Genomic DNA, 25,108 nt, shown 5'->3' on the forward strand with positions numbered 1-25,108 from the left:
AATTGATCCTTAGGAGCAGTTCCTCACTGGAAGGATGCTTTGCTTCCATCTCTGCTCTCCAGCTGCAGGCCTTGCTGGTCGGTGCTTCAGTACTGGTGACTGTGCCCTGGTGTTAGTGTTAGGCGCATGTTCCAGTCCTCATTACCAGGGCTGGATCTCGGTGTGGGGAGCGCTGGGGCTGGACCTCCCTGATGTTTAGTCCCAAGTGTCTCCTCTGCTCTGCTTCTCCCAGGACAACCTCAGGGTTTTCACTGACCACAGCAATAGGTGCTGGGGGTGAAAAGGGAAGTTGTCATCTCCCTTTCCCCCCCTACTGCAGGCACACATCGGCTCTCTCAAGTTTGGGGTTTTTTCCACTGTGTCATTGGTCTGTTACAGACTCAAACATGAAGGCGATTGCCCAAACACAGGGGTTCTGAGCTGGGCCTTCCCGAATTAGTGACAAAATAGCATCTGACAGAGCTTTGGGTGTATGTTTTAGATGGATAGGCTTTCATCATGTGGGTAAATTCACACAAAGTTACTATTTTTTAAGAAATACATAAATCTGTACAAAACTGTATAAAATTTTTGTATAAAATACAAACTGTAAAGTCTTGGGCCGTGGCTTTAACATGAAGTGTTTTTCTCTAAAACGTATTTTTTTTAATGTGGTAAAGCAGGAAAAGCTGTGAGCTCCCCGGAAACAGTTCGGAAACCCCCAGCGGGACCTCCCCGACGCTAGAGGGCGCTGGTGTCGCTGCGGGCGGGCGCGCGCGCAGCGGCGCTTCCTCCCATCGATCGTTGCGTTGGGCGGCCGGTGCTCGGCGGCGGCGCGGCCTGCTCCGAGTGTGACCCGGCCGTTCCTCCGGGCTTGCCCGCCGAGGGACCCCGCTCTGCCCGCGGCGCGGCCCCCCCCCCCCCCCCCCCTTCCCCGAAGCCGCCCGGCCGGATCTCCGGCCTCCCGCCGCCATGAAGCTCGTCAGGTGAGCGGATGGAGGCGGATTGGCGGCGCCAGGCCGCGGCGGGAGGCAAGCCCGCTCGTTCAGCGGCGGGCCCGCATCCGCCGCTGCCGGGCCCCGGTGGCTGGCGGCGCGGGGCTCCTCTCCCGCGGCGCTGCCTTGGCCGTGCGCTGGGGGAGCTCAGCAGTACCCCCCCGGGAGGGGGGGGGGGGGGACCCCCGCCATGTTAGGTTAGCGCTGCCTCCCGGAGGCGGTGCGGGGTTTGAGCGCTCCCGTGTGGGTGCGGTGACGGTGCGGCGGGGTGCTGGGCTGAGCGGTGTCTGTCAGTGCACGCGGCGGTTTGTACCGTGCTCTCGCGTAATGCAGCTTCGACCTGCTGCCGCAGAAGGCCGGGAGCGCTGCCTCCGGGAGCTGGGGGGTACTGCGGGCGGATCGGTTGTCCGTAGCGGGACGTTAACGCAAACGGGTTTGCATGGGGGTGAGCGGTTTGGTTTGGTTTCAATTCCTAGGTTTCTAATGAAGCTGAGCCATGAGACTGTGACCATTGAGCTGAAGAACGGGACCCAGGTGCACGGCACTATCACAGGTACGGCGGGTGGGAGGCTGCAGCAGAGCCGCGCCTCTCACCCATCTGCTAACGACCGGCTTGGACAGAGCTCTTTGGTTTTGGACTCCCTCTTGCGGGGACCTTCTCTGGGAGATGCAGGAGGTGTTCTTGATAATGCGCATCGTTGTGTACAAGCAGGGGGGTGTTTGTTGCAGAAGAGCCCAGACAGGCAGAAGTTGCAGTGCAGAGCAGTGAAATGCCAGCCATGAAAACACTTGGGATTTCAGGCAGTTGCGGATTGTCTTTGACATACTGATGGCCACATACACCCGTGGTTGGTGTTAAGCTGCTGATCTATTCTGTATAAGGTCTATTGTGATCTATTGTGTGTAAGGTGCTGCTGGGAGGCAGTACATTCTCTGTAGTCCTGGGAGCCAGGCTCCAGCCTTCACTTCCAAACAGGCTTGGAAGTGAGGGAAGGAGACATTTCCAAACCATTGGCAAAGCTGTGGGAAGTGTGATACACTCTTAGGATGATGATGCTGGTGAGGCAGTTTTGCTGCTGTATCAAGCTGGTGGTGGAGGTACAGCTGAGTTTTGATAAGGTGCCTCAGTACATCTGACTTTCCATTTCTGAAGGTGCAGTAACAATAGAAACGTTGCAGGCAAATGCCAGAAGAGGGGTTTCTTTATTGATGGCAAATGTTAGGTGTTGATATGGTCTTAAATCAGAGAAATTTTGGGTTTCAGCTTTTTTTATCTAAAAAAATAGATAATTTCTATTGAGCTCATTTTTGCTCTTGTTAAGGTGAACTTCTAAATCATAGAATCCCGGACTGGTTTGGGTGGGAACGGACCTTAAAGCTCATCCAGTTCCAACCCCTGCCATGGGCAGGGACACCTTCCACTGGAGCAGCTTGCTCCAAGCCCCTGTGTCCAACCTGGCCTTGAACACTGCCAGGGATGGGGCAGCCACAGCTTCTCTGGGCACCCTGTGCCAGCGCCTCAGCACCCTCACAGGGAAGAGCTTCTGCCTAAGAGCTCAGCTCAGTCTCCCCTCGGGCAGGTTCAAGCCATTCCCCTTGGCCTGTCCCTACAGGCCCTTGTCCCAAGTCCCTCTCCAGGTTTCCTGCAGCCCCTTTAGGCACTGGAGCTGCTCTCAGGTCTCCCCTTCAGGAGCCTTCTCTTCTCCAGGCTGACCCAGCCCAGCTCTCTCAGCCTGGCTCCAGAGCAGAGCTGCTCCAGCCCTCGCAGCATCTCCGTGGCCTCCTCTGCACTCGTTCCAACAGCTCCATGTCCCTCGTGTGTTGTTTCCCCAGAGCTGGATCATGACTGCAGGGGGGGGTCTCCCCAGAGCACAGCAGAAGGGGAGAATACATCTTTGCATATATTTACATTGATATGGAATGGGTTTGAAAACGCAGAGCTTGATTGGGGATATGCGGCAAAAAGGAGTCCTGGTGCGGCAAACCTGGTCTCCTGCTGATGCCAGAGATCTTTTGCGTAAGTTCGTGGAAGGTTATTGTCTGTCAGAAACTGCTGTGTTGCAGGAAAAGCCTTTATGATTTATTATATTGTTCTCGTGTGGCAAAAAATAAGCAGACTATTCTGTTTGCTTTTAATGATATCAGTGAGTGCTCTTCTTCTGAGAACATTCATGTTAGCATTGCTGTAGAGATGACCAGGAATGTAGATGGGGCATGTTGTATTTGATGAAGCAAACCGTTACAGTTACGCTGATGAATGTGCTTGGTCTCCTTTCCTTTGCTCACCCCAGACTGCTTTTAGAGTGCTTCTGCCCAGGCACTGTTAGTAAAACAAAGTAGAATTCAACCTTGGCAGAGTTGTATTCCAGGGGATTGCTGAGGTGCTTTTTTGGCCAGTAGCAATCTGCTGAGATTTGGCAAAGTTCAGAACGGACATTATTTTGCTGCCAGATCCATCAGCTTTGAGTAGACGTGAAGGCACCACTCTGGTGTCTGATTGCAGCAAGCTCTGTTGAACCCAGCTGGATAGAAAGCAAACCAACTGCTTGTCTCCTGGCCTCAGTGCTCTTGCTGGCTTAGTTGTTGATCAGAATTCTGTAAAAACTTCATGCAGTCTGTGTTTCTAACATGAGAATCTTCCCTTTACACGGGTGCATGAGCTGTGTCCGTCATTGCTGGGCCATCTCTTCCTCTTTGGGTGTGGGTTGGCCAGGTGAAGGGGCAGGTTTCATGTCATGTGAACCTTGCACAAACCAAGTGCAGGTGCCAGCTGTGTAAAACCTGGAAGTAAGGGGAGAGGACAGAAAAATCCATGGAATAAGCACAGCACAGTGGTGGGTCTGTTTCTGGCCTGCTCCTCACTCATTTGTCCTGGTAAGACATCCTACAGTTTGTCTTTCTGTGTTTATGGAACGAGACTGTCCTGATTCTTAGCACAAAGGGTTGTTTGTGCAGGAGCTGGAACGTGTAGGAACTGCTGGGGTGGGTGTCACTGAATTAGCAAGTGTTTGTGAGCTGCAGTTTCCATCTGATTGGAACTGGATGAGCTTTAAGGTCCCTTCCAACCCAAACCATTCTATGATTTTTCTAAGGCTTACAGAAGGTGTTGGTTTTCCTCCTCAAAGGTTTGGTTTGCTTGTCTTTGAAAGGAGCATAAAGATTAAGCAGCAATTTACTTGTTCAAAGGAATTGTTTTAACCATTTACAAAATTGCTCTTGCCTAGATCCAGATCTCTAGCAAGGAGATGCTAAAGGCAGCAATTGCTAAATTAGGGAGCATAAAACCAGCCAACAAGGGACCATCTTAAAGCCTTTCATTACTGGAATCAGACTTGTGTTGTTTCAGGAGTGGATGTCAGTATGAACACACATCTCAAAGCAGTGAAGATGACGCTGAAGAACAGAGAACCTGTACAGCTGGAGACGCTGAGTATTCGAGGGAATAACATCCGATACTTCATCCTGCCTGACAGTTTGCCTCTGGATACTTTGCTAGTGGATGTTGAACCAAAAGTCAAATCCAAGAAAAGAGAAGCAGGTTAGTTTGTGCTTTCCTGGTCTGTGTTTGCTCTACCTTTGTATGCATTTTAGCACTCTGAATCTGAAGACATCAGATTTGCGTGTCTTAATATCTGCATTTGGCAGCTGGTTCTTTCGTCTCAGAGGGTTTGACACTGGACTAGCTAAGTCTGCCTTCCCCACCTTAGCATCTGTAGAGCTTTCTTTCATGTGAAATCATAGGTACGGCTTTTTATACATCTGTTTTAAAAAACGTGTTTTTAAAGTTGAGTAAATCTTAATCTATCGCAGGACTGTTGAACAAAAACCTTCTCTCTAGAAGCCTAACAGTGTAGAGAGCAATTCAGTGTTAATCCACACTGTTTAAGGTTAATATCCAGTAAACCCCAGAAGGTCTGTAGGTTGTTTTCAGGTACTGTGTTTTTGCCCAACAGGTTAATCTGTGTACTTTAAAATAGTAAGTTGTAAGTGAAAGCTAATTGTGCCCTAAATGTGGTACCATTTCTCCTGTAACTAGTGTTTAAATATTTGGATCTGTGGTCTTTGATCCACGCGTATGTTACGAATTGGTGTGCCTACCTCACTGAAGTGGCGTGAGGAACACTGTGGTGTGTCCGTCACAGTGTACAAGGGGTATGGCCACTCCCTTTATAGAGAACAAGGATAAAGCTCCTCAAAGTGTTTTGCTCCTCTCACATCTATTAGAAACATTCTGACCACATGGAGAAGAGAGTGTGGTTGGGTTGGGTTTTTCCTGAACCTCACAATGTGAACAAGAGCAGCACTATCTCTTTTTATCTTGGAGACAGGAAAGGAGCTGTGATAGCACTAGTTACCTCAGTTTCATCCTCCTTGCATCTCCAGTGGGCTGAAGCACTCTCAGACTGCTGCTGTGTTGTGCTGTGCTTTGCCTTAACCTGCAAATGCCCTCGGGCTTCAGAAGTGTGTAACAGTGTGTGCACGTCGCAAAGGACACTTGTCAGTGGAAGGCAGGGTGCTGGGTGAGAGGTGTACATGAACGTGTGCCTGGGATCTGTCAGTGTGGCTGCTGCTGATGCATGTAGGTGCTGTAATCAGTCAGGTGTTGATGCTTCCGTGTATTTCACAGGGTCAGGCTGTTGCCAGCAAACCCAGTGCCACCAGCCATCACACTAATTTGTGCCTCTGCGTGGCATTTCTAACCTGGGTAGGGTCGGGTGGAACAGAGTCATTGTTGCAATCTCCTGGCTAAATGTGAGTGCTGGAGTGTGGCTCTTACCCAGCCACCCACTTCCATGGAATTTTAAGTGTCTTTCTGAGCCCTGCACTGACAGGCTTCTCTGAAATCAAACAGTAATTGCAAAAGGTTGGCCTTCCAACCTGGTGGGACAGGTTGTGTTTCTTCAGGAGAAAGGGGTGAAATCCCATTATCATGATTTGGATCATAAGACCTACAGCAGTTGCTTGTAGCCTCTATTATTCTGTGATTCTTCCTTCCCTTTGCCATAAAATAGCAGTGTTTGAAAGCAGGAGCACACAGCTGAGCCCATGGCCTAAGAAGCGCATCGGAACTCGGCAGGGGCATCACTGAAAACTGGGAGCTGTTTGGGGGTGGGATCCTTTCAAAATGTGCCTGAGAAAGGCTGAGTTTGGGAAGCTCACAGCGTGTTAGAACTCGCTGTTTTTCTTTAGCAGAATACTTGATGAACCACAGTGCGAGCTGTGGCAAGAAAAAACATCTTTTACACTGTAATGAATGGTAACAAACTACTCTTGCCTATGCTTTTGTGATGCCTGAAAAACTAGATTATCTCAAAAAGATGAAGAAAAAGAGAAGTTTTTGGTCAGACTTACATTTGGGAGCAGCAAATTTATAACCCCTTGTTTTCTGCAGTGAAGACAGTGGTCTGTGGCAGTGGTATACTGAAAAAGGTAACACAGATGATGGAAACACTGCCTGAAACCTACTAAGCATTAACAAACAATACCTCATCACAGGGAAGCAGTATGTGTGTTGTTTATGCTTGATAGAGGATGTTTTAACCAAGGTGAAAGTGGGTCTCACATGATTTATCCTTTCTGTTTCATCTGCTCAGTTGCTGGAAGAGGCCGTGGCAGAGGCCGTGGCAGAGGCCGAGGTCGTGGAAGAGGCCGAGGAGGCCCAAGACGGTAACTTCTCACCAGGCAACTGTTATCAAATCGTGGGCAATTTCGGATATTTTTTTGTACAGGTCTTGTTTATGATATCCATTTTTAATAAACTGGGATGTGAAAAAGTGTCTTTCCTTTGTTAGCGAAGCCTGGGGAGGGAGGCATGGCCTGTGGCTAGCGGTGCGTGGTGTCATCATTGAGGTTCCACCCACCCCTGAAGGCCGTACAACTGCCTCTTGCCTTTTGCCCCAGAGCAAGAGACTTGTCTTGGTGTCCATTAACATTGTTTGTTTGAAATTAATCCCTCTTTAATAAGGCATTTGCCATCCTCTGATGGTTACATCATTAAGACACTATGTTAGGAGCCCACATCCCATGAGTGTCTCTAATGTTGTTCTTCAGAGTAACCTCTTGAAAGTTCACAGCTATAATTTTACTGGCTTTTTATTACATGAAGCTTACAATTTAAACGTGTTGCTTTCTTTATAAAATGGTCACATAGAGAAATGAACCAGGTCTATGGAACAGCTGGATTGTTACAGCTCATGATTAGAGTGTATCTGGGCATGAACACTGGCAAAGCTAATCCTACTTTTGTTTGGTGGGGCTCGTAAAGCAGCTTTAGCGTAGATTTCTTCCAGTGTACTTAAAGTGCATCCCTAGAAAATACAAAGTACAGCACAGCGCACAATTACATACTGGAATTGGAAGTTTACTACTTCTGGAGGTGAGAGAACTGCAGCTCATGAATGTGTATGTATATCTACGTATGTATATGTAGGTATAAACTGCTTTGCTGGACACAAGTAGCAAAGAAACAGTTTTAGCCATGTTTATCTCCAGTACCATCCTGCTGACTTCTCCCTTGGAGGAAAGGGATTGTCACATTCACATTCCAAGACTTCAGCAGTTGCATCTGTTGAAAAACGTGCCGTTCCAAGCCACGTGCATGCTTAGGAGTGGCTTTCTGGAATGGTAAGGGTCTTTGCTGGTACTTTGGTGCAGGAACATACTTAGTTGGTTGCTCACGTTTCCCCATAGGCAGTGTTACAACAGAGGGAAAGAACTACCTAACCTTGTATAGTGAGTTGGTGTGCTGGTTAATTTATGCTAGCATTTTGTGAGCTGCTCTTGTTTTCCCCTCTCTCACAGAGGCCTTTTTAAAAGCTTCATCTTGTTACAGAAGAGCTCTTTGTTTTTCCAAACCACTGTGGAACCTCCTAAGAGCACTTTTTGGTCAATATAGCACCCACAGTTCTCAACTCTAGAAATAGCTGCTACAAATAATGGTTGCTGCTGTCTTCCAGAAGTGCCCATCCACCAGCGACAGGGGTAAAGGTCTTCCCAAATACAGCTGTGGGCATTCAGGCAGTGGTTGAAACGCTTTCCCTCTTCAGTCTCTTCCTTATAAATGTTACTAGTGCCCCTAGGGGGATGCACATGATGGATGATGCCACCAGCAGCCCGATCATGGCCAGGGCATAGCCTGGATAGTCCTTTGTCACCAGCTGCCCCTGCAAGGGAGAGAAGCAGAGTTGGATTTGGGGTTATTCTGTCAGTGTCCTGGAGCAGGGCCTGGAGCAAAGCTGTGAGTGTGTACCAAAACAGGACACCCACAGAGACCAGCGCTGCCCTCAGTACTTTTCTTTGTCCAACCCTACAAGCTTAAAATTAACAAAACCGGAGCTGCTGACAGAAATACTGAGGAAAACTTAACTTATACAAGCTGTGGGAAAGAGCAGATTTGGGCTTGATTGATTTTTCTTAATGAGGTGGCTTGGCCCTGACCTCTGTCAGGTCTCTGTGTTCCTCTCCTGGAGCCTGGGGGCTCATGCTGACACCCAGTCACCAGGCCAGGACTGCCACAGGTCCCAGGAAAACATGTCTTAATTTGTGTGTGCTAGGAACATTACCAGAAAAGATTATGGAAACAGTGATTACTTACCCAATTGTAATTCACTGTGATAAATACACAGCTCAGCATTCATAGAATCCCAGACTGGTTAGGGTTGGAAAGGACCTCAGGATCATCCAGTTCCAGTCCCCTCCCATGGGCAGGGACACCTCAAACTAGACCATGTCACCCAAGGCTCTGTCCAACCTGGCCTTGAACACTGCCAGGGATGGAGCAGCCACAGCTTCTCTGGGCACCCTGTGCCAGCGCCTCAGCACCCTCACAGGGAAGAACTTGTACCGAAGTGTTTTGTGAAGAAAAATGTGTATGGTAATTATGGAAACAATAATAATTAGTATGAATAATTATTATTTCTTCCAGCAGCAGCTCGGGTCTGTTAAAATACTACTCATTTTGTTCAAAATACTGTACTTTGAAAATAATATTTCTGTTTATAGTTTGAAGATGGTGTTTAGGTCTTCAACATTAACAAAATGTGACTGTTTGAAAGGTACAATTAAGAACCAAGAGGGAAATGACTGCACTTAACACAACCATTGCACTAGGTCACGTTTTCCCTGGGTTACCTTTCCACAGCATTAAGGCATGGCCGTGGCTCCAGCTTCACCCATTCAGGAGGCAGTTTTGTAGAACAATGTAGTATTAAGGAAGGCTTAGTTCCCTGCAGGAATTAAGGGAAGTCTAAAAACAACCCCTAACCCAAAACTGTTTTACCTGTGTGGCATCCCATGCTTGGTATTGCAGCGTTCCCGTGAGGATATAGTCAGTGAGGTAAAATACAAATAGGCTTATAATTAGCAAAGGGCTGGCAAAAGCCCACATAAGTTTCCAGTACCAGTTGAGTTTGCGTCCAATCATGGTGTAAAGATCCTTCTCAAATCTGTGTGCAAGAAGAAACCAACAATAAGCACATGTTGAGAACAGCTGCACATGTTCAGTCCATGGCTTGATCTGGGTTGCTGCGAAGCCACCTACAGAATTAAATAGGCAAGATGGGAAAGGGGAGGACAGAACCCAGAAAAGTAAGGAGCAGAGAGGTATTATTCTTCAAGTGGGATCATAGAGTGAAAATGAAATCAAGTAAGAGAGCAAGGCTTCCAAGAGGATCCCGAACTGAGGAAGAGTAGCTAGATATAGGTACAACAGGAAAAGTCCTGGAGTCCAAGTTCAGACCGTTACTGATGTAAGGAGATGGAGAAAAGCAATGATGCTTCAGTGCTGTGCAGAAGACGCCGCCTGTCTTGGTGTAGTTGAGTTGTTCTCACCGCTGTTACTCGACTGTCCCCGAGGAAGATGCTGGGGATGGTACCTAAAGACACACAGGAAGCCTGGATCCACCTCACAGGCACTGACCTCATCAAGGCTGGAATACCAATGTAGGTGCCAGTCTGCTAGCACTGTATGTGTGCAAACAATGCAAATGCTACAGCATTTCCCTTTAGGTGCCCTGAGCACAGACACCTCTGCTGTTTAAAACCTTCCTGGTGCTGAATCTTGCTTCTACCCACAAGGGTCGACCTGGAAAATGAGTGGATCTTTGAAACCAGACCTGCCAGCACTGTGCTCACACTGAATCACTGGGAAAGGAGGAACACCTTTGGCAGAAGGTGCCCTTGAGACCAAAGACGAGAGCAGGGAGCCGTGTGTATGGCGTGAACACCACACAGCCCTGAACCCAAGGCGCTGGAAGGGGACTGCAGGGCAGGGGAGACCCCATCCCCTTGCAGATACCACATGCAGCAGAAACATCTCACCCAAGGAGGTGTCTGTTCTGTATTCACTCCCCCAGCTAGCCCACTGTGAAGAAAGGAGCGTTCAAGCTCTTTCTTACCTTCTTATCCCATAGATGTAACACACCGCGATGGTTTCTACCAGCACGATGAGCAGCAGTGAGAGAGTGGCTGCGTAGTCATTGAATATGTCAAACCAGTAATTCCCAGCCTCCATGGTGAAGATGAGGCCGATCACACAGTTAATGAAACACACAGCACCTGCGTGGGGCAAACAGGGACTCTGCTGTTACACCTGGAAAACCAAAGCTCGTGGGATTTCTGGTGATTCCTGTTGGGAAGCAGGTTTCTCGGAGTAGAAAGAGACTATTCTTCCCTTGGGAAAGGTCTGTCTCTCTGTGTGTGGCTCTGCTGGTGTGTCCTTAAACTGCTGCTCCTCAGAGCTGCAGTCACAGCACATCACCACAACAGGGTCAAGACAACAGTCTTGGCTACAGCCTTGTCACATGGAGAGTGAGTCCAGAGGAGGCCACGAGGATGCTCAGGGGCTGGAGCACCTCCTGTATGGAGACAGGCTGAGAACATTGGGGCTGTTCAGCCTGGAGAAGAGAAGCTGCATGGAGACCTCAGAGCAGCTTCCAGTGTCTGAAGGGGGCTACAAGGATGCTGGAGAGGGACTCTTCATCAGAGACTGTAGTGATGGGACAAGGGGTGATGGGGTCAAACTGAAACAGGGGAAGTTCAGGTTAGATCTAAGAAAGGAGTTCTTCCCTGTGAGGTGTGGCAGGGGGGTTGGAACTGGATGATCTTCAGGCCATTTCCAACCCAAACCGGTCTGTGATTCTATGTACGTGAAGCATCTGCTGTTACTGCTGGGCATCCAGCTAAAACAGGTTTTCAGGTGGGACAACTGATTTCCATGCCTGAATAGGAGTGTTCATCGCTTTTGGCCAAAGGCTGAGGTGGCTCACAGTTGGGATACTGGAGATAGGACTCTCAGTCACTCAATGCAGGTGTCTTGACACTTGTCCTGGCCCTTTGCCACTGGTTGGTAGACACCAGTCTGAGGGAGCCAGGGTGTGTAAGCACAGCCATGATTGCCCTGGGCACTGTTCTTTGAAAGCTCCCAAGGAAGGTGCTGTCCAGGCTGGGCTGCATGTTTGGTGTTCCCTGCTCCACCTGATGTCAGAGGAGCCCCCAACAGCAGTGGAACAGGAAATCTGTGCTCTCGCTGGTGGCCTACGCTGTGCCATGGTGGGCACTCACCTGAGATGACCTCCTTGGGGAAGCGGGTGGCAATGGCCCTGCTGTCGGTGAGTGGTGTGAGAATAGCAGCCGTGTTTCCCAGCATGCTCCCAATGCCCAGCATCAGCAGCATGACAAAGTAGAGCACAGAGTACAGCTGCGGCACCTCCATGTTCTTGATGGCTTCGGAATAGACAATAAACGCCAGCCCTGTCCCCTGGACAGCCTGATGGTGAGAAGGGGACAAGAAGTGAGTTATGACCAGCTCCTCAGCTCCATAAAGGACATAACAATAGGGACATAAGAGACTGACCCTCTGCCACAGCAAAATCCACCCATGGTGGTGTCTTGCACAGCAGAGGCAGACGAGATCTGTGCTGGTTTAATCACACTGCACGGAAATAGTGTCGTGCTGCTCGCAGCACCCACCCCAAACCTTTGTGTCCTGCCCTGTCCCTCAGGCAGAGCCAGCAGGACAGCACTGACACCCGGCTCCATTGCTAATGACCCAAGTGAGCCCCTTGCTGGGCTGAACCAGTGCCCCCTTGTCCCATCCAATCCCACCCTGAGGCATTGGAATGAGCCCCTCCACAGCTCCTAGCCTCATGTGGGGCTCCTGGGCTGGGTGTGAGGACAGCAGAGGGTGACCTGCCTCACCGTATCTAGTTCAGCTTCCAGGCTGCAGTTCCTAAGCTGTGGTGATAACTGGGCATATTCCCGCGGGTGCGTGGCCATGAGGTAGTCTTTCATCTCGCTGAGGTTGTCCGCTGTCAAGGAGCCTTCCTCCAGGTCGAAAGTGTTCATCAGCAGCAGGATCACCCTGGGAAAGATCATGGGAATTTAATCCTGGCTTACGGGCCAAGGGATAAAATTGAGGTTGGTTTTACATCCCCTTCTCCATGAGCCACATCCCCATGGGATGCTCTGCCAGCCCCAGGGCTCCAGTCTCCCTGGGTGGGAGCATGAGTGACTTTGTGTTCATCTCTGCTTCAGAACGAGCAGCTGCTGCACCCACACTGCTGCTCCCAGGCAGGTATTTTGGGTGCTGATCAGTAGCTCTTCCCCTTTGATCTCACACGAGCCTTTTGGCAGCAAGCAGGGATCAGCAGCTCCGTTTCTGATCAGCAGATAGATTGAAAGCCATCAAAATGGGAGTAAGAGCGTAATTGCTGCTGTGCCAGGCTGTGAGTGAGAGCTTGCTGCCTCAGGGCTTGACCCTGCAGGCTCTGGGCACCTGCAGAGCATCACTGCCAAGGAGGCTGAGCTCCTGGCACAGGGCTTAGCCTTAAAGGAGGGATCTGAGCATCTCCATGTTTTAGTAATCAGCCCACAGCCCCCACCAGAGCATATACCAGGACCAGGTAAACCGTGCCCAGGGCAACTGTGGTGCTCCATCCCCCCACTCTCTTCTGGACCCCTCTGCTTCCCCAAGAATTCCCATTAGCCTTTGCATAAATGCATGGGGTTGGATGTCTGGGCACCCCCTGACCATTAACTCTAATCACGTAACAAAGGCAGGAAGGACCGTGCAGATAACAGGAAGGCCTGGGCACTTCCTTATCATATCAGCTCTTTGGAGATGGTAAATCATTCCCAACAAAGACATTATACCGGGATGAAAATTTACACTGACTAAAGGCAACCATCTCACCCTCTATAAACACTGGTTCCAAGAGAGCCCCTTTGAGCTCTTCTGGACTGTGGGACACCTCTCAGAGCCCCTAAACCCTCAAAGTTTATGACATAGGGGGATTATCTGCCTGGGCCGTTACTGCTGCTCACTGATCCTCAAACCTTTGCCCCTTGAGAGTGCTGAGAAAGCTGACATGAGTATATTATTAGTAGTATACTACTATAGTAATACCAGTAATACTGCTTGTCACTGCACCCAAGGGCAGTCTTTAACATCTATACATCTGTGTATCCACACATCTCCATCTGTATTGTGTTAGTTTAGATACTTAAGTGTAAGTGCATGTATATTAGCTTCAATACTCATGTGTTTTAGAAACTTTGTGATTCACTTTAACAACTCAGACTTCTATTAAATTGCATTTGTCATCCCAGACATAAACCATTGGCCAAGTCTGATACTAAGCCTAAATCCAGCCAAAGCAAGGGGGTCTCATCTGAGCCTTGTGACTCAACAGGAAGGTCTCCCTTATTCCTTTGTACCTTCAGTTTCTATACACATTACTTCAATTCCACTCTGTGTAGATCACTTTAATCCTGTATAAACCATTACCAATCCAGACATGATCTCATCTTGTATGTAACAGAGTGGACCTTGCCATTGAGTTCTGTTGAATCACACGCTTAGCGATTTCCATTAAGATCACATCTGTTGCTGTCTCTGACAGTGATTCCTTTAGCAATCCTATACACTCAGCTCCACAACACAAACTCACCCTCTTGACCTGGCGCAACCAGGTGTCAAAAGTCAAGCTGCCTCTGACTTTTCATCTCAGCCTTCATCACTTTAAATAGCGCCATTAGCTTTATTAGAGCAGTATCAGGGGTGCTCTCGGGGCAGCGCTGGCAGCACTCCAAGCTGTTATTTATTTACCTCCCCTCTTCCCTTCCGCTTGCCCAGCTGGGGTGGAAGACAAGTGGAATGCCAGGACTTACTTGTTCAGGCAGCTCTCGTAGTTAAAGGTTGCCTTGAAGCCGTAGATGGAGAAGGTGACAATGCTGGCGAAGATGGAGGTGGTGCTGTTGATGAGCGAGACGATGATGGCGTGCCGCTCGCAGTTGTTACTGGGCTCATTGTAGCTGGCGAAGGCGATGAGGCTGCCAAAGCCCAGCCCCAGGGAGAAGAAGATCTGCGTGGCAGCGCTGATCCATGCCTTGGGGTTTGACAGCTGCTCCAGCTGCAAAGGCAGATGTTCGGAGCAGGAGTGTGGAGCTGCACATGGATGCCAGGCACTGCCCCTTCCAGCTTGCAGGGATGGGGATGGTCCCCTTCGTGCGTCTGTTTTAGCTCAGAGGTGGGGTTTGGGGCAGGGTTACTGCTTAATCTGACAGTAACCCACTACAGGTTATAGAATCATAGAACCATAGAGTGGTTTGGGTTGGAAAGGACCTCAGGATCATCCAGTTCCAACCCCCTGCCACGGGCAGGGACACCTCACACTAGACCATGTCAGCCAAGGCTCTGTCCAACCTGGCCTTGAACACTGCCAGGGATGGGGCAGCCACAGCTTCTCTGGGCACTCTGTGCCAGCGCCTCAGCACCCTCACAGGGAAGAGCTTCTGCCTTATGTTGATGGGCAGGTCTTTTTGGGCAGGAGAACACAAGCAGCATATGAGCACTGTGTCAGAAGAGCCTCCAGCTATTCCCATTCGGGGTTTCCAGCTGCCTGACCTAAGCTACTGCTGCAAACATTCGATACAAGCACAAGCAGCAGCACCACCTTTTAAAAACCCCACAAGTTTGGTAACAAATAGCATTTCCTGACCAGTGCAGTACGGATTTTGTGTACCTTTGGTGTGAACATGTAGACGAGCCCGTTGACAGCTCCATGAAGGGTTAATCCTCGGATGAGGTATATGATGAGAACACAGTATGGCAAGGAGGCTGTTACATAGACGACCTGGGGGAAGGAGGAGAAATACCTTGGTCTAAAGAATACATAAGACAGAGCTCATCTGCTATGGTCAGTCTCAGACCTCCTAGAAGGTCAGAATCGAATGAAACTCTTTTAACTCAGATGTGAAAAAGACTCTAACTTCATGTAACCCAGATGGGGGTTGAATTAAATTCTTCCATTGACTTCCATGAGCTTTTGATCACCCCTGGGGTCGAATTTAAGTGTTCAATTTCTATGCTGGAAAAAGCCACTTGCAAAACAAAAAAAGGGAGAATCCCATCGCCTTCTCTTCGCTAGGATGTGCCCCAATGGCTCACCCAGAAACATACATAAAACCTACCTGAAACCCATTAAAACTAACTGCCCAAACCCGCTGCTGCTCCTGCAGGAGGGAGGCAGGGGTAGCCCCTGCCTTTGTGGTGCTGTTTCAATGCTCCTTGACTGTTTCTTTCTTGCCCCAGGGCTGCAGCAGGTTTCAGAGGCTGCTCCCAGTTCTTGGTTCCTGTGCTTGGCTAAGACGATTTGGGGATTACAGCCCTCAGCTCGCTGCTTAGTGCAGGCTCAGCCGGGACATGGCTTCCTCCCCCCCTTCCTCATAACCTCTGCTGTGGATAAAAAGTGACTGAAAATGCCTGGTAGATGTCTTCTTGTTGTTGCAAAGACTGAGGATGAGACGTCTCCTGCCACTGCTGGGTGGCTTTCTGCAGGGCCAGCAGCTCGGTGGCTGGGTTTGGAGCAGGGGTGGCTGCATTCAAAGGACTTTTCTGGGTTATTTTTATCCATATCACTCAGTGTTTTGGTTGAACCTTCTTCAGTTGCAACTTAGTAGAGCGGCAGAGGCAGTGGGGCTGGGGGAGATGCCATAACCCCGGGTAACAGCCACTCACTTATCCTCCCCATGTCACAGAATCCCAGGCTGGTTTGGGTTGGAAAGGACCTTAAGATCATCCAGTTCTAACCCCCTGCCACGGGCAGGGACACCTCACACCAGCCCAGGTTGCTCCAAGCCCCTGCATCCAACCTGGCTTTGAGCACTGCCAGGGATGGGGCAGCCACAGCTTCTCTGGGCACCCTGTGCCAGCGCCTCAGCACCCTCACAGGGAGCAGCTTCTGCCTTAGATCTAACCTGAACTTGCCCTGTTTCAGTCTGAACCCATCACCCCTTGTCCTGTTGCTGCAGCCCCTGGTGCAGAGTCCCTGTGGGGCTCGGCAGGGCTGTGCCCAGCTCTCACCTTGCCGGTGGACTCGGTGCCGCGGAGGATGCAGAGGTAGACCACGAGCCAGGCCAGCGTCAGGCAGAGCACCTGCTCCCACTGCAGGCTGCCGCTGGCCTCCAGCGATGGGGAGATGTTCAGGGTCTGCCGGTACCAGAAGTACTGGGTGGGCGACGTCTTCTCGCACTCCTCCTCGTAGCCGGTGCGGTTGCGGTTCAGGGGGCAGGTAGCCCATGGCAGGGGGTCCTGGGAGGGAGGGGCAGGGAGGAAGAGCTCCTGCTGCCAGCACGCAGGGAGAACCGGGGTGCCAGCAGGGGTGAAGGTGAGGGGGGCTTCCTGCCCAGGGCTTGCTCGTGTCCACATTGTGCTGCCTGGCCCTGGGGATGGAACTCTCTCTACAAGAGAGACATTGAGGGGCTGCAGTCTCTGCTCCCAAGCCCTGCCCTGCCCCTCTTCCCTGGCAATGATGGCCTCCTCCTCCCTGAGGCCTGAGCTCTCTGATGCTCTAATCTGGGAATGACTCTCCCCCAGGGCCAGCCGTCTCCCCTGCCTTCAGACAGACCCGGCCCACGGTGCTGGCCACCATGGCCACCAAGGCGCATGTGAGCAAGCCATTATGGGCCTGTCCCTGTCCTGCATTCCATGGTGAGGAGAAAGCACCCCAATGCCCCCAAGGAGCCCTGGAAGGGGGCACCGTGGCCTCATTTTTCCCTCCAGAGCAGCCCTGGGAGGGTTTCTGGGGCTCTTAGGCCCCCCATTCCCAGCTGACAATGGTGCCATGCAACAGCCAGCACCAATGCAAAGCCACCATGACCCTCCGAGGCCATGGCAAGGCCAAGCCCTGCTGCCAGGAGCCCACTCACCTGGAAGGAGTGGAAGAGGTACCAGAAGGCCCAGGCATTTATCACATTGTAGTACATGGAGAGGAAGAAGGAGACGACGACGCTGGCAACGCCTGCGGGCACGGAGGAAGGCACTTGGTCAATGGCAAAGAACCAAAACAGCCAGGGCCCCATAACAGTGGCCATGGGGGGGATTTCCTGTGCAAAGGGCAGGCCCCCACTGCTGCAGCTGCCTCCTGCTGCCCTCAGGGCCATCCTGCCCTGCATTTTACATGTCAGCCCCTCCAGGGTGAATATTCAATATAGCCTGAAACATGTGCGTTGAAGCCAATTAATGATAGGTTGGGTCATCCGGGTAATTTAATAACATAATAACGCAGCTAAGAGTGGGCTATGGGAGACACACTGAGGGGCTGGAGCGGGGCCAGAGAAGGGCAACGGAGCTGGTGCAGGGCCTGGAGCACAAGTGTGATGGGGAATGGCTGAGGGACCTGGGGGGTTCAGATGGAGAAGAGAAGGCTCAGGGGGACCTGATGGCTCCCTACAGCTGCCTGACAGGAGGCTGTAGTGAGGGGGGGTCGGTCTCTGCTCCCAAGGAACAAGGGATGGGACAAGAGGAACCGGCCTCAAGCTGCCCCAGGGCAGGTTCAGATGGAGCTGAGGAACAATTCCTGCCCCAGAGGGTGCTCAGGCATTGGAACAGGCTGCCCAGGGCAGGGCTGCAGGCACCGGCCCTGCAAGTGCTCACACAGCGTGGAGACGAGGCCTCAGTGCCATGGGGCAGTGGTGGCCTTGGCAGCGCTGGGGAATGGTTGGACTGGGTGAGCTTGAAGGGCTTCTCCAGCCTGGTTGACTCCGCGATCAGTAAATGATAGGCAAAGGCAGGAAATGGAGGTACAGTCTGACCACACAGCGTGGAGCTTATTGGGAAGATGTTCCTGGGGTCAAAGCCCAGTGCAGGCAGCCCCAGGGGCTGGGTTCAGTGCTGGCCTTACGCTGTGACTGAGGGCAGGGGGATTCACACCTCGAGGTGCAGGGCCCCTGCACGGTGGGTTGGGGCCTGGCCCCGGTGCCCCACAAGGGACAGGGGGAACGTGTGCCAGGAGGTGTGTGGAGAAAGAAACGCTTCGCTCAGCCTGGGGAGACCCAGTGGAACCCCAGCTCCTGCCTGGTTTCTCTCTGCAAGGCAAAGCTCTCCTCCGCCCGCAGCTCACCCGCGCGCCCCGTGCACTGACAGCTCAAGATGAAAACCGAGCACGTACCGACACCGCAGAGGTAGGGGCTTATGATTTTCCAGGCACCGATGCTGCCCTGCCGCATGCGCTGCCCCACGGCCAGCTCCAAGTAGAGCAGCGGCATCCCCTCGGCGACCAGCATGATGAAATAGGGGATCAGGAAGCCTCCTGCAGGGAAAACCCAAGAGCTGGCACGGAGGAGATGGGCAGCAGAATAACACCATCACCACTGGCGGTCACATCCCTCCGGTAGGAGCTGGCTGGGCACGGGTGCTGCCCCACACTCTGTGTATGGAGAGCATGGCTCAGCCCTGAGGGGCATCTCACCGGTGGGGTACCACAGCCGGTGCACGCTGGGCATGGGGAGCGTGCCACGGCCCTTGGCAGAGCTGGGGTTTCTGCTGTTAAAGTGTGCGTGGCAGTGCTGCCCCGATGCTTCGCTTCGAGCAATGCTGGGGGCTGGGGCTGTTAAAGGGTAACTGCGGCCAGCCCTTGTGAAAGGTAATGACAGGAAGAGGCCGGGGGAAAGATTTACTTTGTGCGTGGCCAGGGAACTCAATGGAAAAGTAACAGCGAAGCGCATGTGGAATGGAGAGGTTTGAGTAACCACTGATGTCTGTCCTGGCTTAAAAACACCCCAAACCAACCCAACCCCCCAAAACGCCCTCACTCCTTCCGCACACTGAGCCCATGAAGGCTTTCCCCCAGAGGTCCTGCCTGCACACAGCCTTCTCCCACCCTGTGCCTGCTCATCCCTGCACAGAGAGCCACAGGGATGCTCCTGTGGAAGGGAAGCAGCAGGAATGGGCAGAAAGGACCTTCCTGCCCCGCCATCGGGATGCGCTTTAGCTGGCAAAGAAAGGAAACCCTTGTCCTGGAGCTGCTGACTGAGGCGAACCCGGGATTTTCAGGGAGGCTTTCCTGCTCCCCTGCTTGCAGCCAGCCAGAGATATTGACGTAAACATCTCTTATTTAGGGTTTAATCTGCGGCATTAACATTCCTGGCCGTGGGCTCTGCGCAGCGCCGGCAGCGACCGGGGCAAGGAGCTGGGAATAAACACCGGGCAATAATCCTGTTTATTCTGGGAATTAATCTCCCCCCTCCTGGCTCCCCGTTATCAACAACCCCTTTGTTACTCTGTTAGATAACTTCCTGTGCCGCAAGGGAGCTCTCGGAGGGTTAAGAGCTCGCACAGCCCCTCTGTCCCAGCCCGGTGCGAGCTGCCCCAGCAGCCACCGAAGGGAGTTTTGCCATGGACCATGGGGGGTGGTCAGAGTTAGGCCCTCCCAGCAGTGCTGCCACATGTACAGAGATGGCTTTGCCACCTTGCAATGAGAAGTGCCTTCAGGCTTCTTCTTCACCCCAGCATCCCTCTGCGTCTAGGAGGGCTCAGGCTGAGCCCCCTGCCCTTTGCTCTGCACCCTCTTTGCGTGCAGATATGGAATCCCAGACTGGTTTGGGTTGGAAAGGACCTTAAGATCATCCAGTTCCAACCCCCTGCCATGGGCAGGGACACCTCACACTAAACCAGGTTGCTCCACGCTCCATCCAACCTGGCCTTGAACACTGCCAGGGATGGGGCAGCCACAGCTTCTCTGGGCACCCTGTGCCAGCGCCTCAGCACCCTCACAGGGAAGAATTCATTCCTGATGTCTATTCTAACAGTTAGGGTTGGAAGGGACCTTAAAGTTCATTTAGTTCCAAGCCCCCCATCTTCTCGCTGTTACTTTTCCTAGAGGGTAGAACCAAAATGCCTCATGTAAGTGCCTCAGGGCAGCCATATGGACCAGCTCTTTATCTGCTGTGACCTCCCTGTTCACTTACACCCAGTGTTGCTCCCTATGGTACCAACCACCTGAAAAACCAGCCCCCAGGCCAGCCCCTGCAGCTGGCACATGCGGAGTGTGCCCCAGGCCTGGTCAAGGCACTGGGCTTGGCCAGAGGCACCTTTGCCTCTGCTCAGCATCCTGCCTGGTGCCCCGGGGCTTCCTTGCTGAGCACCGCTGAGCACCCACCATGCTGCAAACCCATCCCAATCCAGCCTGGCCCAGCCTGCTCATGGGCAGGCTTCACCGCACCTATGAGCTCTGAACCCCCTGCTCTGCTCAGGTCAAGCTCTCTGGAGTGCGGCAGTGAGGAAGAGCTAATCTGCTGATGAACAGAAAGGCAGGAGCTTGTAAGGTCTGTGAATACCCTGTTTGGGTATCAGCAGTGATAAGGGGCTTAGTGCTCTGCTGGGCAGAACGAGGACTGGCTCTGTGCTTTTCTGCAAGGAAGATGCCAAACAAGCAGTTGTTGGCATCTCCCCTAAGCCCAGTGCCAGGCATAGCCAGCTTTTGAGCTCCTGAAATGATGTTTTGTCCTGATGCTTGGAATCCTTTGCAGTGGAAAACAAGAAAACCAAAGCCTGCTGTCAGGAGCTTTGGCTTCACAGGAGGGAGAGCTGCTGTCCCCTGGGAATTTAACCAGGGAGGATAAAGTAGAGGAGGAGCTATCCCTATAAAAAGATGCTGTTCAGAAAACCCTTGGGTTCGTTTACCCTTTTCCTTCCCCAGGTTAACCAAGTGGCCCAGTTTTGGTTACATCACAGACTTTTCACCACTGCTGATGGCCGCTAAGCCTAAACCATGCAAAGCCTCCCAGTGCCTGAGTTTTGCTGTCGCTCAGCAGGTCTGCCATGGTGAGCCCGTGCTGCTGGTGAACCCATCACCTGCAGTTTGGTTGTGTACTGAAACACTTGCAGTTTAAGCTTTGTGGTGGGGTTCACTGTGAGACGTGAAGTCTTCACCCTCAAAAGCATCTATGTAGAGGAATAATACCCCTGGAATTGCATCACGGCTATCATTTCTGCTCTCTGAACCATCTAAGAAGGGTTCACCCACTGTAGCATCCAGCTTCTACTGTAACTTCACCTGGCTTTTCCCGACCAGATCCCACAGAGCAGCTCTGATGTAGTCCCAGGGCTGGCTTTTCCAAACCCAGCATGACCCAACCCCTACCACCACATGTGCATTCAGAAGGAAGCTACAAGCCAACAAAACAAGCACAAAACAAGCACAAAACAAGCACAAAACACAACTCAGCGTGCTCCCTCCTGGAAGGAAGAAAAGGCAGAAACAGACCAAAAGCAAAGGAGCAAATGCTCATCATGCACTTAATGCATGACTGAGATGGGTCCAACACTGTAGCAACAGATGCAGTGCAAGAAGCAGTAGATAACTGGGCTGTCTCATAAAGAGAGGCTCTTTATGAGGATTCTTCAAAACATGAGTATGAAGCAGTGGCAGCTCTATGCTAGAAGAGGTTATTAGCGTTGGTGTCTAATTAATCTAATTAACTGACTTTTGGTTTCTAAGGAAGGACATCTCTGGCTGCTGTATGATACAGACATCATCTCTCTTCAGTTTGGACCTAGGAGAAAGATAAACGTCCAAAGAGCTTTCCTTTTGGAGCCCCAACAAAATTCTCCTTTGTTTTCAATGCTTCCCAGGAGCCGTTAGCTGTGGAACTCCTGTGGAACTCCTGTTGATTAAGGAGTTTCAGCCAAGTTCAAGGCAGATTTGCAGCCAAGTTATCACCTCCTGAATGAAGGCTTTGTATAAGACAACGCAGTCATGACAAAATCAAAATGATAAACCTGTTCCTTAAGTTAAATTAGTGTAAGCATCGCCCCTTCCCAGTATGTTCCAAGTGCCCGCACATGAAGCTACAAGGGACTGAACTAGTTTCCGATGCCTTCAGGGTGGTTCAATGGGGCAAGAAAGTAAGAAATTAATGCCATGTGGTCCCACATCTCTCATTCTACCTCCATCCTTTCAGAAAACACGGGCCTTCCCTCTTCATTCATAGGAAACGAGTGTTGCTGTGTTGGGCTGGATCTCTTACGCCAGATAATAGCTAAACCAAAGCAGCAATAGAAGAGCTTGCACACCAGCAGTAAGCCTGACCTCCTCCTCTGCCCTGGGCCCTGCCAAGTGGATAGGATGTTAGCACAGACAGCATCCATTGGGATTTAAAGCTTGCCACACTGCCTGAAGGGAAGCAAGAAACATAAACCACACTCACCTCCTCCATACATCTGACACAAGTATGGGAACCTCCACACGTTTCCCAGCCCCACGGCGTAGGAAATGCAGGCAAAAACAAACTGCAGGGGATTGTCCCATAGCGGCCGGGATTTCTCCATTGCCTGCTTGCAGGCGGAGGTTCCAGCCAAGCCTTCCTGCCTTCACTCCTCCAGGTACTCTGCCAGCCCTGCCTCAGACTCCGCGCCAGCCCGGCTTGGAGGGGAGGGAAAGGCGGAGGAGCTCTGCTTGCCAATTCCTATCAAGCTTTTTAATTACTAATCTTATTAACAGGCACATACTGATGTAGGAATGCTGGTAAATAGATTATAGACACACAGAGGGCTATAAAATTGGTACTTTGGGTGAATAGCCGCTTGGGTTTTGACTGGCATTTCTGGGAAGGATGTGAGCCCAGGGATTTTGGTCAGCTCACACACCGACTTGACACTGGGAAGCAGTAACACTGGGGCTGCAGTCTGCTTGTGGAAATGGGACATTGCTGCCCCACAGAGGGGCATTCACACGTGTGAGGCATCAGCCTGGACTTGATAGCACAGGGAAGGGCTTCCCACACCTTTAGGACTGGACTTAGTGGCTGTCAGAGCTGCCTTTTACTCCCAGTGCCCCTTATCCTGAACACGTCCTTGGGCATCCCATTGCCTGTGCTCTGATGCTCACCCCAACCAGCCCAGCACACTCCCCAGTTCCAAAAGTGGCCGTGAGGCAGTTCCTGTCATCAGCCGTGCATGTCCCCAGCCTGCTGCAGCCTTGAGAGCACTGAAGTTGGATTCCCTGGGAATTTTACCCTCCCTCTGCATGCTCTGTGTGTGTGAAGCAGCCCCGTCTCCTTTCATTCCCCTTCACGCTCAAACCCCACTGCTGCAGACGGACTTTTCTGAGGGGTTGCGCTTTTAAAACACTCTCAAGCAGGAAGGACCCAAAACATACAAAGGCCACTGGGGAAAGGTGTCTGTGGCCCGTTGTGGAGGCAGAAGGACCTCGGAGGCCTTTGGGTCATCTGAACGCACACTGAGGTGCCAGGTCTAAACATGAACCCTGTGTGCTTGGGTCCTTGCCAAGGTACACTTTGAGCTCAACCACCTCGCACAGGTCTCCCAGTGAAGGAGGCTGCCGGCAGCATCCGTAGGAATAAAAAGGGGCTGAACAAGTCCAAGGACTCAGCTTCCTTCCTCGGTCTAAAAGTATTGGTTTGGTCTCAGGCCAGGACTGGGCACCTTTCAGGTGCCAAATAAGATTCACTCAGCTTCTGTCAGCCTCCTCCAGCGCCAGGAACTTGCTCCATGTGTGTTGCTCCAGCATCCCACAGACACTGGCAGAGCTGAGGCATCCGGCTGCGGGAGCAAATCCCTGCTGTGGGGCATTTGGACACAGGCCCAAGCTGCTGAGGATGTCGTGCAGGTTGTTGAGACCAGCAGAACCCCGCTGGGGGACTTGCTGACCACCTGCAATAACAGTCACAACGTGGGATGCCACCTTTCTGCATGCTAGGAGAAGGGACTATGAGAGGTTCATGCATCTCCCTTAAATGAATCCATTCTCCATAAGTGAATCCATTCTTCACGGGGTGTCTTAACACTGCTAGAAACAGATGAAAACATCAGGGTTTGCCAAACCCTTCCAGAGCACTGTTTTGAGGGCGCTTGTGACAACATCCTAGCAGTTGTTGCCTTGCCTGCAGAACTGCAACATGCCAGCTAGGGGGTAGCTGGAAATGTCTCATGGGTAACCCCAATTTCTGCTGGAAGGAAAAATCCAAGGTAGTTTTAGACCCATGAGCTGTACAACTGGAGGACACTCACTGAAAAGCTACAGACGTGTCAGCTGTCCCACACCGACAAAACTACTGCAAATGATCAAGAAGTTAAATGCCATCACTGCTTGTGGGATTAATTACAAACGATGCTTATAAATGACTGAGCATTTAGCAACTCGCAAGCAGGAAGCCTTAAAAACAGCACATCACTAGCCCTGGGGATGCTTCTGTGCGAATAGATTACTGCCGCTGATGAGCATAATCAAGTTAAACATTTCCTTGGCTCTGTACCTCCTTCCCCTTACGTTTCAAACTAGGTTACTAATGGACTGGGGAGGCTGTGCAGGCAGAGATGGGTGGTGTCCTCGGCTCGGGTCAGGCCAGATCAGGATGTTCAGGTGCAATGAAATGAATCCTTCCTCTCTCACAAATGTTGGTCTCGTAAGCAGCTGGGATCACAGACTACTATGGAGTGTCAGCTCTGGTGTTCAGTATCTGCCGTTCCTGGAGGCACTCGCTTCCAAATGGAAACATGCTGGCTGTTAGCGTATTAGATGATTATCAAAGGGAAGTGATGAAGGAGTCTCTGCAGCCTATGCAAATGGTCAGTGGTGGTATCAAGTGAAGCAGATTAGAAGCTCCCACATATGTTTTTGCTGTTTGGATTCACTGTTCACAGTTGCTATTCTAAGCTCCACGTTTCCTTACTTGAGGAGAAAGAAAGAATCCAGCTAAATTTGCAGATCTTTGACACCTCACAGGCCATGACAACTGCGGGTGACTGCTCCGTGCAATCAGCAATTACGGTTACTCCTCTAAGCAGTTATTAGGATTGCAATTATTCCTTCCAGCTCATCGCTGCTACTTGCTTC

The 25,108-nt window shown here is 51.3% G+C and overlaps 2 protein-coding genes across 2 annotated transcripts; one reads left to right on the forward strand and one right to left on the reverse strand.

Annotated features, from left to right (window-relative positions):
• Positions 1 to 756: 756 nt before the first annotated feature.
• Positions 757 to 6,748, forward strand: SNRPD1 (small nuclear ribonucleoprotein D1 polypeptide). Its single transcript, XM_065665602.1, has 4 exons — positions 757 to 965; positions 1,451 to 1,527; positions 4,321 to 4,512; positions 6,569 to 6,748. The coding sequence occupies exons 1-4, from the start codon at positions 952 to 954 to the stop codon at positions 6,643 to 6,645; spliced, it is 360 nt and encodes a 119-aa protein (XP_065521674.1). The 5' UTR covers positions 757 to 951; the 3' UTR covers positions 6,646 to 6,748.
• A 286-nt stretch (positions 6,749 to 7,034) lies between these two features.
• SLC6A20 (solute carrier family 6 member 20) lies at positions 7,035 to 22,665 on the reverse strand. The gene is made up of 11 exons (XM_065665601.1): positions 22,461 to 22,665; positions 18,422 to 18,562; positions 17,181 to 17,272; positions 16,336 to 16,563; positions 14,996 to 15,106; positions 14,142 to 14,383; positions 12,171 to 12,333; positions 11,535 to 11,739; positions 10,370 to 10,529; positions 9,253 to 9,418; positions 7,035 to 8,137 (listed from the first exon to the last, which is right to left on the reverse strand). The coding sequence occupies exons 1-11, from the start codon at positions 22,579 to 22,581 to the stop codon at positions 7,988 to 7,990; spliced, it is 1,779 nt and encodes a 592-aa protein (XP_065521673.1). The 5' UTR covers positions 22,582 to 22,665; the 3' UTR covers positions 7,035 to 7,987.
• Between the last annotated feature and the right edge of the window lie 2,443 nt (positions 22,666 to 25,108).

This window comes from Lathamus discolor, chromosome 2 (genome assembly GCF_037157495.1).
Source record: "Lathamus discolor isolate bLatDis1 chromosome 2, bLatDis1.hap1, whole genome shotgun sequence".
Lineage (NCBI taxonomy): Eukaryota > Metazoa > Chordata > Aves > Psittaciformes > Psittacidae > Lathamus > Lathamus discolor.